At 41.7% G+C, this 12,048-nt stretch overlaps 1 protein-coding gene across 7 annotated transcripts in view; it reads right to left on the bottom strand.

The window, feature by feature from the left end:
- Nucleotides 1-8,803, bottom strand: part of GOLGA4 (golgin A4) — a 112,022-nt gene extending 103,219 nt beyond the window's left edge. For 4 of the 7 annotated variants that reach the window (XR_014250769.1, XR_014250770.1, XR_014250771.1 and 1 more), the window contains exon 1: nt 8,455-8,798. Coding sequence is in view for 3 of the 7 variants with exons in the window: in XM_082412708.1 (XP_082268834.1) it covers nt 8,455-8,526 (72 nt within the window). In the remaining 4 variants the exon portion in view is untranslated. Of the gene's footprint in view, nt 1-8,454 lie in introns of all 7 variants that reach the window. The other 3 variants (XR_014250772.1, XM_082412709.1, XM_082412710.1) reach the window with 2 other exon arrangements.
- Between the last annotated feature and the right edge of the window lie 3,245 nt (nt 8,804-12,048).

Raw genomic sequence — 12,048 nt, 5'->3', positions numbered from 1 at the left:
TTTCTCTCCTTCCCAAAGAGTTAAATTTCAACCAATTTTCAGAAGATTGGATGTGAATGAAAGAATACTAAAGTAACAGTACTGCTGACACCACTACAACCCCATGGAGAAGGGAATAGTGATGAGAAGAAGCCTATTTTCATCCCCAGAACCCTAAAAAGACTTAGGACTTAAAGCAAAAGTTATAAAGCAAGATGAGACAGGATCAAAACCAGAAAGATTGGCTGAAAGAGTCCCCAGGTCCCCTGTCCCACCTTACATAGCCTCTGAAGAAACAGAGGTTTATTTTCTGGAGCCAATGAGGCTTTAAACTGGGTGAAACCAAGCACCACAGTAAGACAGGAGAGAAGGGCAAAGTGTGTGACTAAACTGAGCAGATTAGGCAATATTCTGCACAGTGAACAGTGGAACCTCCAGCAGTCCTTCTCAGACCTGCTTCCAGAAAGTTGGCAGCTAGGCCTCTGGTTACCAACATGTAGATATTTCTCCCAACAATAAAACCAGTTTACAGCTTGCCACCCACCAGTGAGCCCCAGTGTCAATCACATGCTACTTCCAAATAGCATCAGATTGTTAGTGCCTCGCCCTCAAATATGAATAGATAGCCCAGAGCACTCAATAAAGAAAATTTCCAATGTAAGAGGGAGCCAAAAACAAGAAGAAAAAAAACCCCAAAACCAAAAAACAAACACGGCACTTCCCTGGTGGTCCAGTGGTTAAGACTCCATGCTCCCAATGCAGGGGTCCCGGTTCAGTCCCTGGTCAGGGAACTAGATCCCGCACACCACAACTAAGACCCAGCACAGCCAAGTAAATAAGTAAATAAATAAATAAACAATTTTTTTTTAAAAAACCCTAACACAATAAAGATTAAAAGAAAACAAAAGAAAAAAAATCCCCATTATTCTCAGAGAGAGAAAAGATATATCAGTACATCAAGAGCAATGCTATGAAAAAGCAAAAGACAATAAGAAACAGCCTTGGGAAATTTAAAAATAGAGTAGCCAAAATTAAAAATTCAATTGAAGAAAACTAACACAACATTGTAAATCAACTATACTTCAATAAATAAATATATAAAACAAAAAATTCAACTGAAGAGTTAAATTGAAGCACACTCTCAAAAACAGAACAAAAAAATAAAAATAGACCATAAAGGGTAAAAAATAATAAATGAGAATCTATCCTGAAGGCACAAAAGCTAACTAACTGGAATTTCAGGACAGAAGAGAAAAAACAAAGGGGAGGGAATTTTCAAAGAAATAATACCTAAAAGTTTCCAAGAATTTAAGCACAGGAGTCACCACACTTAAAGCGTCCACTGGATGTCCAGCACAATGCAATAATAAACACTGTTTACTTCTCTTCCTCCCCAAAACCCAAAACCCATTGAAATGAAGGTTAAAAAAAATTAGAAAAGCAGACAGATTAACACTCTAGAACAAGAGAGAGAACACCACAGGCAAAAAGAAAATAAATTTTTGAAGACTCAAAGGCAAAAGAATTCAAACTGGTGGAAAAATCAGGGCAAAGGTAGCCATAACCCTAAACACGCACAGAAGGCTGCGGGAGAGGCAGCAGCAACTTTCTGCAACAGGAAGAAAAAAAATCACAGTTTTAGACACTCTAAAGGGAGATTACTGCTCTCAGCAATGTGTTAAGTGTCTGCAAGACAAACAGGTACGTGGGGTCAGCCTCCCCCAACCCAAATAGATCTCCAGACAACAGTAACAGCCAAATATAAAGAGCAATACCTTGGAGGAGTTAGCGCTCCAATAGCAGGGGCTGGTACCACAAAGCAGCAGGGTAACAATACGCCCCAGTCTGACCAAGGCAATCCCAGTCCCACCCAGTTCATGCCAGTTTATGTTCCAAGATAACTGCCAGTAGCGTCCCCGTTCATTCATAAGAACGTTTGGATAATAAATCGTATGGTCACCTTTCAAAGCAGGACTCTCTGTGTTTTGGCTGGCCCTCCACACAGGAGAGTAGCAGGTAAGAGCAGAGAAAACCCATGTTAGCTACCGAAATAAACCACCCACTAGGTATTCATAAATATAAACAAACAACCAATAATAACAAGACATTTTTCTCAAAAAAAAGAAAAAAGATAAACGATGACAAGTATGAAGAAATATAACAAGTAACCCAGAGCAATCAGATAAATCAAGGAAGGGAACTTAAATATGTATGTACGTATAATATATAACACTTATCCTGCAAGAGTTTTGAGAAGCTCTAGTTTCCGTTAAAACACAAGCTGCTACTGAAAACTGAAACAAAGCAACAAGCGCAGTACTCTGGTTAAGAGAATGGGCTTTAGAGCAAGACTGCCTGGGTTCATATCTCGGCTCTACCACTTAGCTGTGTCGTACTAGCTGTCTACCACAGACAAGTTACTTAACCTCCCTAGGCCTCAATTTCTTATCTGTAAAATGGGTATAATACAAATCCACACCTTTTATTATTTCATGTATTAATTTAGTTAATACATGCAATGCACCAAGAAAGCACCTGGCTAAAAATAACTATCCAGTGTTGACTAGTGTTATTATTTGTGGAAATTAAATATATGATTAGGGTTTCCCTAGTGGCACAGTGGTTAAGAATCCGCCTGTCAATGCAGGGGACATGGGTTTGAGCCCTGGTCCAGGAAGATCCCACATGCCGCGGAGCAACTAAGCCCGTGCGCCACAACTACTGAGCCTGTGCTCTAGAGCCTGCGAGCCACAACTACTGAGCCCGCATGCTACAACTACTGAAGCCTGCACACCTAGAGCCCGTGCTCTGCAACAAGAGAAGCCACTGTGATGAGAAGCCCGTGCACTGCAACGAAGAGTAGCCCCCGCTCGCAGCAACTAGAGAAAGCCCGCGTGCAGCAACGAAGACCCAACGCAGCCAGTAAATAAATAAATCAATAAATATTTTTTTAAAAAAGGAGGGGGACTAAAAAAAAATAGAAGAAGAAAACTGGAAATTTTCTAGCATCAAGGAAAAAAGAAAAGATTCAAAGATCAAGTAACTACCAATAAAGAAAGAACAATTTGGAATTAGACTTTTCATCTGCACACAGGATGCTAGAAGATAAGGAAGAAAAACAGTCAACGGTCTGAGGGGAATTTTTCAACCTGGAATTTAATAGCTAGCCAAATAAATGTTTAAGTGAGAACGTCTTCCTAATATTTTGTGATTTAGAAGGTGAAGAAGCCAAATGCTGTTAGTTAAAATCCTATACTTTTAAGAGCCCTGACCTTTATCAACACATTAACTGAATTTCTACATCAAAGTTTCCAGCCCTGCTTTCTCACCTGGGCCCAGGAAGATGCACTTTTGAATCTGCCTACAGCTTCCGTGGGATGTAAAGTTAAGGTATGTATAATTTGCATCTATGTCTTGGGGTCTTTGAACATCACAGTTTAACAAATTGGGTTAATTCATCCCAAAAGCTACAGAGACAAAGACTCTCTCAGAATTTTTTTCCTCCAGCTCTTCCTATCAAACTAAGAAGCAGATGAGAGAACTTTGTATGGCCCTTACCCTATTCAAGTTTTCACAAAGATTTTTTAAATCACATGAACAAGTTTGTTTATATATATGTTTAAATTATTTAAAACATGAGAACTTAATGTATATTCTATATAAAGTAATACAAATAGGCACTCTATGCTCCCTGGTCAAAATACAGATTTATAAACACTCAAGACATTCTGATTTTTCTGATCTAAATGTTCTCTCTGGGAGTTATGCTTTTTAGATTGAGGCTAGTTATTTTGCCAAGTGGCATTTACAAAAAGCCTATGTTCCTTCAGAAGGCGACTCTTTCCTCTGCTGTCTGTGGAATTTTTAAAAAATTTCTGTTACATAAACTATTATTTTGAGGCCCCACTCTAAAAAAGCTGTAATTCTTCAGGTTTGGGGTAGGCCCACATTTTGCTTTCTTTTTAATTTAATTTTTTTTGTGTGGTAAAGTATACATAACATAAAAGTTACCATTTTAAACATTTGTAGGTGTACAGTTCAGTGGTATTAATTATATTTACACTGTTGTGCAACCATCACCACTATCCATCTCCAGAACTTTTTCATCCTCCCAAACTGAAACTCTGTTCTCATTAAACAGTAATTCTCCACTTCCCCCTCCCCTCTCCAGCCCCTGGCAACCACCATTCTATTTTTTGTCTCTATAAAATTGACTAATCTAGGTACCCCATACAAGTGGAATCGTACAATTGTCCATTTGTGCCTGTGCTTTTTATAATTTTTAAGTTTCAGTAATATTTGAAAAAGGCTGAAAATGTTAAAAAATATTTTTATTCATGGCACTACATATATCCTAAGAAGTTAGAAAGTATTCTATATTACTTTTTAATAATTTTTATCAAATTCATTCTGTAAGGAATTAAAAAATCTAAGTAGATATTTGTTGTTAAAAAAATATTAAATGGAGGGACTTCCCTGGCAGTCCACTGGTAAAGAATCCGCCTTACAATGCAGGGGACACGGGTTCGCTCCCTGGTCAGAGAACTAAGATCCAGCATGTCGCGGGGCAACTAAGCCGTGTGCTGCAAACTACAGAGCCCATGCGCTCTGGAGCCTGCGCGCCACAACTAGAGAAAAGAAAACCCGCACACCACAACTAGAGAGAAGCCCGCGCACCGCAACTAGAGAGAAGCCACGGGCTGCAACAAAAGATCCCACATGCCTCAACGAAGATCCCCTGTGCCGCAACTAAGACCCGACGCAGCCAAAAATAAATAAAATAAATAAATAATAAATAAATCTTAAAAATATATATATTAAATGGAACTTGATTTGAAATTTTTAAATTTTATTCTTAATTAGTTATTAGGCTTCACGTCATCATCAGAATTGAACAAATGTTTACTTAAAATAATATCTGCCAAAGAAGGGTTCAAATAATCTTAGCACCAACCAAAGAGAAGTGACTGGGGACTACAGAAGGCTGTCTTTTTTTTAAATGGGTTTATTTATTTATTTATTTATTTATTTTTGGCTGTGCTGGGTCCTCGCCTCTGTGCGAGGGCCCCCCCAGCTGTGGCAAGCAGGGGCCACTCCTCATCGCGGTGCGCAGGCCTCTCACCATCGCGGCCTCTCCTGTTGCGGAGCACAGGCTCCAGACGCGCAGGCTCAGTAGTTGTGGCTCACGGGCCTAGTTGCTCCGCGGCATGTGGGATCTTCCCAGACCAGGGCTCGAACCCGTGTCCCCTGCATTGGCAGGCAGACTCCCAACCACTGCGCCACCACGGAAGCCCCAGAAGGCTGTCTTTTACTGAATGCTTTCAAAAACTTAAGGGATCCTTACAGTGTTACTAACACCATCACTATTACTATTACTGAAAAGTTTTGCAAATATTATGATGCAAATCATTCATTTCTCCCATAATTATGAACACCTGACAACTCACTCTACTTGAAACATCCCTATCAGGCAATCTCCCCTCTGGAAAGCAAGCTAAGAACCAGGAAGTATGCACACACAGGCCTCCAAAATCTCGAAACAAATGTCTCAAAATTTGTGTTAATACACTAATATACACTAAAGAATCTCTTAGGTACTTGCCCTTATTTTACACAAAATTTTAGAAGTTTAGTGTCTTGTCTTGATTTAAAGCCCAAACAATTCAGAAGCTGGAAGAATGACACTGGGCAGATAGCAAGCGAGGCTACAAAGTAATTACAAAAAGTAGACCAAAAACAAATAAATCCTCCTGAGTGGGTAAAAGGGAATTGTCTTTCACACCCCATTAAATTCCTGAGGGCACGGTGCCTTCATCACAAAATAATTCATACTCAAAAATGAAGACATTGATAATATTATACAAATTCAGGATCCTTTGCACAAGAAAACAAGGATATGCGTAATCTGTTATAAAAGGACTGTCCCATCAAAAAATATTTGTTTAATTCATGCTTGAAAGAAATCCTTAACTCTGAAAACAATAATCCAGAACTTCGGGACTTCCCTGGTGGTGTAATGGTTAAGAATCTGCCTGCCAATGCAGGGGACACCGGTTCGATCCCTGGTCTGGGAAGGTCCCACATGCTTCAGAGCAACTAAGCCCGTGCGCCACAACTACTGAGCCCGTGTGCCACAACTACCGAAGCCCGCATGCCTAGAGTCCATGCTCTGCAACAAGAGAAGCCACCACAATGAGAAGCCCGCACACCACAACGAAGAGTAACCCCCACTCGCCACAACTAGAGACAGCCCGTGCGCAACAAGGAAGACCCAATGCAGCCAAAAATAAATAAACAAAATAAATAAACAAATAAATCCAGAACTTCTCAACTTGAAGGGTTCTGAATAGCTGAGGATCAAGACCAGAAAATAATCAAGTTTCTATCAGCAGTTGATCACTAACAATTTACTCTGGCATTCTGAATAAATAAATATATGTTATCAAAGAGGATTGTTTTAAATCTTTTGTATACAAGGTGATATTATTTGCTCCACATGCACTGTCTCACCAGAGGCATCAACCCATAGAAACTGGGAGCTCTAATACATTATCTTTTAACTAGCTCTTTTACTATCATTCTAAAGACATCCTCCCTTTGTTAAAGCTCATTAAAAAAAGATAGTATTACAAATAAGAAAAAGAATGAGCACCTTGGAGCATATTCTTCTTAAACTATTTTCACTATTTCTGTGTGTATATATATATATATACACACTTATATACATACTTTCCCCACAAAGGAAGCCCCTACACACTCTTTTTCAATCTTTTACTACAAGTTAGAGCCTACGTCTCTGTAGGCTATAACTCTAGCTGTGTGACATCAGGCAGGTTACTTAACCCCTTTGAGCCTCACTCCATGTATGAAAGATTCTCTAAGTTGTAGAGTTATGTGAGAATTAAACAAAATAATACAAGCAAAATGCCTAGCATAGAGTAAGAACCTAATAAATGATGGCATTTTTTTAAGGCTGCGGAATAACTATCTAATATAACGTGTTTAACCAATTTTCTAGCGTTGAACATTTTTGGCCAGATTTTACCTATTAAAACAACACTGAAGTGAAAATCCATGTGGCTAACTGCTTAATACATCCTAAATTTTCTTAGAATAAATTTCTAGAGGTGGAATCCTGGATCAGTGATATGTATAGAGTTCCTTACATTCACTACCATGCCTGTTTCCCCACATTCCTCAACTGTACCTCAATTTTTAGTTTTTCCTTTGTTTCTTAAATAATGGTGTTTCGTAAAATTTAAAAGCTTGCGGTAAATGGTATGAAAAGTAAAATTCTAGTACTGAAATCTTAATCACTATTTACGTTTCACTTGGGAGAATGAACAAGCTTTCGGTACCATGTACCTATGCATCTCAACCACTGTTTCACTCTAGGGGAGCTTTACATTTTTAGAGAACAACTTCAATTTACAGTTTCAGAATAAATTCAATAGTTGTTTGATTTAGTAGTTGTTAATTAGTTAGCTATATTTAAAAGTTGCATACGATGAATGTTATGTTAAAGATGTTTAGAAATGCCTCCAAATTAGTCAAAACTCAGCCTTTCTTGTAGAAACTCTAAAGTTAAGAGAGAGATTTGCTCCATCTGTTGAGACTCTGAAAGGCTGGGAAGGAATTTAGCAGAAGCCCTCCCCTATGCTGAAGGGACCACGTGCTGCCAGCACCCAAACACACGATCACAACTGCTTAGGAAACTGCTTCTGCTTCTTTAAATTAACACTACTAACACGCCTCCTTTTTCCTGAAAACCGTCATTTCCTGAAGCAACAGCGTTCGTGAAAAACAAATATTAACGAGACTTGAAGAAGCAGAGCCGAGCTGTGGACAGGCGCAAGCCCTGCTGGGCCGCACAGTGTCAGCCCCTCCGCCCGTCCCGGATCAACCAAGTTATGCGAAGTGACTAACTCGTGACAGCCGCGGGCGCTGGACGCCGGCCACACCGCCACCTCTTTCAGGTCCCAATGCTCCTGCAAGCAGCCTGGGCAGGAATGGCTCGACCCCTGGCCCTCACGCCTGGACGAGGGTTTGGAATTAGACTTCGTCACGGGCCAGGGGCCCCTCCGTACTCAATCTCGGGTCGGGGATCAGAGAGGGGACTTCAGTTGAGAGATCAGATGTTACAAGGGACCCTGGTTTTCCCATTCCGCCCTCACTCTTGAGTTGGGGTCTCGGTTAGTTGGTGGAACCTTCGATATGGGTCAAAAATCATGCAAGATCGGAGCCCTTCTCACTTATTCTCAGACCGGGTTGGGCATTAGGGAAAATTACCAGAGGTCAGGTGTCACAAATCCAGCCACCCCCACAACCAGAACGGAGTTTTGGGATGGGGGACCCGGGTCAGGAGTCACGGAGGACCTGGACCGCCTTGAGCTCTTTCCCAGTCCGGGGTCTGGGGGAAGCCTCAGGTTAGAGGTCAAAGGTCAGGGAACTAGGGGAGCGCGGCGGCCATAGTACCTGAGTAGAGGCCAGCGTCTGCTGGAGCTGCTGCTGCTCTTCGCTGATCTTTTGCTTCAGTTTCTTGAACATGGCGCAACGCGTGTTCCTGAATGTGAATGAGACCTGAGGGCGAGTGCTCTGAGAGACCCGGCCGCGGCGGCGACGGAGGGTTCTCTACACCAGGAACCGCGGGGGCCGGGCCTCGCCTCTCCTCCTTGGCCTCGCGGGCGGGTCGGCACACTCGTCTTGCGGGTGTCGGCGTCGCCGCCGCCGCGTCTCTCTTTTCTGGGTGCCACCGGTTGGCCTCGGCCCCCCATCCAGCCCCTGCGGCGGCGGCGGCGGCGACAACAACGACACCAGGTGAGCGTGTGCCCAAGGCGCCTGCGCGGCCTACGTGGAGCTCGCCGAGGGAGCGCTACGGAGCGCCGGAGGGGACAAGCTGGAAGTCGGGCCCGCACATGCGCGCTCCAGGGTCGCTCCCGGAAAATCCAGGGGTTTGCGCTGCGTATACTCACTGCGTGCCTAGATGCCCTCAGATCCGGATCCCGGGCTCGTCGGAGCGCTATGCTGACGCACACCGAGGCTTCGGCGCTGCGAAGTCTGGTGGGGAGGGTGCTGCTTCTTTTGAGGACCGCAAGGCTGACAATCCTGCCGCAAAGAACCGCATGTGTGGGTGTCCGGGGTGCGAGAAGACTGCCGAGGGCTCTGAAGGATAGTGTACTTTTGTTCAGTATTTGTGGTTAGGATTCTCTGCCTTCAGTGTCTCGTACTCCTACTGCTTCCCAGAGGGGCCCTCTTCCCTTCGCTGCACTCTTCCAGGGTTCAAGAAGTGCCTGACACGGGGCTCCCAGGGTCCAGAAGTTTCTGGCCAATATTGTAAGATTTCAGTCCTTTGGACATCGCCTTTATTTATCTTTTATTTCACAGAAATCGTATATTTTCATATATTCCTTCAAAAATCTTTAATTCTAAGTGCCAGGTTCTTCGGGGTCTCTCTCAGTCTTTGATAGAACAAGTAGACAAAAAAATTAGTAAGGATATAGAGAAGTTGGATCAGCTAACTTTGCCTAATTGATCTTTTTCGAAAAGACCCAACAACTGCAGAATACACGGGGTTTTTTGGAATACTTATAGAACATTCCCAAGATAGACCATGTGCTAATTCATAATACAGGTCTCAATTAATTTCAAAGGCTTAATATCATATAGTGTGTTCTCCGACCACAAAGCAATTAAATTAGAAATCAATAACAGAGATATCTAGAAAGTCCCCAAATATTTGGAAATTATGCTGCACAGTTCTAAATAGTTGATGGGCCAAAAAGCAAAGCACAAGGGAAACTAGAAAATATTTTAAAAGAATGACAATGAGAACAGAGCATAGCAAAATTTGTGAGGTTCAGCTAAAGCAGAGCTTACATGGAAAATAATAGCATTATGTGTTTGTATTACAAAGGAAATAAAGATTGAAAATCAATCATCTAAGCTTCCACCTTAAGAAGTTTGAAAAAGAAGAAAAAACTAAAATCGAAGTAAGTAGAAGGAATGAAATAAAAGATACTGAGCAAAACATCAATGAAATAGAAAACAGACAATAGAGAAAAACCAACAAGACTAAAATTTGGTTCTTAGAAAAGATTAATAAAATTGGTAAGCCTCTAGTAAGACTCATAGAAAGAAAAACAGTAATTATCAATATCAGGAGTTAAAGAGGGCTTATTGCCACAGATTCTACAGATATTATAAGGGAATATCTGACACAAATTATCAAAACCCAGATGCCCTTAGGTCAGTGAATGGATAAACAAACTGTGGTACTTCCATACCATGGAATGCTACTCTGAAATATAAAGGACAGAGTACTGATACTCATAACAACCTAAATGGATCTCCTTAAGTTTTGTTGAGTGACCCAAAAGAAGCCATACATATATATCTTGCTCTCTGTACAGTCCCTGCCTCACCTACACCCTACTCACTTGACTGACCTCCCCTCTTAATCATAGATCTTCATCAGTAAATGCCTGCATACTTGCCCCCAGCTCCAACTAGTGATTGTTCTCATCGTTAGATCAGAATCTCGCCACTATGATAGTTTACCAAAGGGGAGGTGAGGGGCACGCTCCTCTGCTGGTTTCCTTGGTAACCGATGAGCCAACCGGAAGTCAATTCTCCCTATAACTGGTAACCTCCCCTCTGCCCGGAAGCAAAGATTAGTGCCGTGTCCTGCTGCACACGGTGGGGTGTCGCTACAGGACCTTGTTTCAGACATGTAAGATCCCCCATCCATTAAACCATTGATGTCTCTGTCACTGACTCTGGACTCTCTTTGGTCTTGAAGCTGGGCAAGTACAAGGTTTGCAGGCCTGTGGGATGCAGCCCAACAGATTCCACTTATATGACATTATGAAAAGGCAAAGCTATAGGGAGGGAGAATGGACCAGTGGTTGCTCGGAGTTGAGTGGGCCAGGACTGGATTGGGGTAGAAGTGGTGTTAACTGCAAAAGGGCAGGATGAGGGAATCTTTGGGATGATGAAACAGTTCATATCATAACTATAGTGGTAGATACACAACTTTGTGTGCATTTGTCAAAACCCAGAAAACTATATACCACAAACACTAAACTTCACTGTATGAAAACTTTAAAATGGAAATTAAAAACCCGAGGCTCAGAGAGGTTAAGAATTTCACCCAAAGTAACACAGCTTGGACATGGTGGAGGCAGCACTTGAACCCAGAGCTCTCATGGCTCTAAAGCCCATGCCTACACCACCCACCCACACTGCCTCTGGATCCCTTACCATGGTGGCATAGACTACCACTGACATTGATTTCGCTATGTTCTCCAATACTTTGCTCCAAAATGATTTACTGATTGATATCCAGTGTCCTCACCAGCATATATTCTTTCCTGGTTGCAAAGAAAGAAAGAAAAGAAAAAATATTTTGTACATTGAGAGCACTTATCCACAAATGTGAAAGTGCTACAGCTGTGTTGTTCTTCACATACCAGATTTGCCAACATTTGTAAGGTTGGGGGGGGATATATATGTATATAATATATATGCATACATATTTTGGCTATAGCAAGTAACAGATCTGGAGCAGACTGAAATACTTGTATTCCTATCCTGTTTTAATGTACTTCACCGGAACACTTTGAAACACAGTATGTTTTTAATATTTACTTTGCAAAAGAACATCTTATGGCTATGTAAATTAAAATTATATGGGGACTTCCCTGGCAGTCCAGTGGTTAAGACTCCACAGGGAACTAAGATCCTGCATGCCAGGTAGCACGGCCAAAAACTTACTAAAAAAATTAAAGTTATAAAACAGTTGGAAGACCTCCCATCGAAGAAAGGTCTGCACATCAGTGTCTAGACTTTGACTGTGACTCTCCCAGGAATTTAGCTTACTTTTCAGCCTGGGGCCTTTTCTTTAAAGAATGTTTGGGTTTTTTTGGTATCTTTGTTTTTAATTTAATTCCCATTGTAGGCAGAAATAAGGAAACTAAGGAAAAGTGAAGGGCTACATTATTATTGCTATAGCAAAACGAAGAGCCAAAAAGTGACCTTCCCGGAGTCATATGATCTCAGTGATGGAAGTGG

This window comes from Balaenoptera physalus, assembly GCF_965194825.1.
Source record: "Balaenoptera physalus genome assembly, chromosome: 11".
NCBI lineage: Eukaryota > Metazoa > Chordata > Mammalia > Artiodactyla > Balaenopteridae > Balaenoptera > Balaenoptera physalus.
This window is presented reverse-complemented; position numbering and strand designations above follow the sequence as displayed.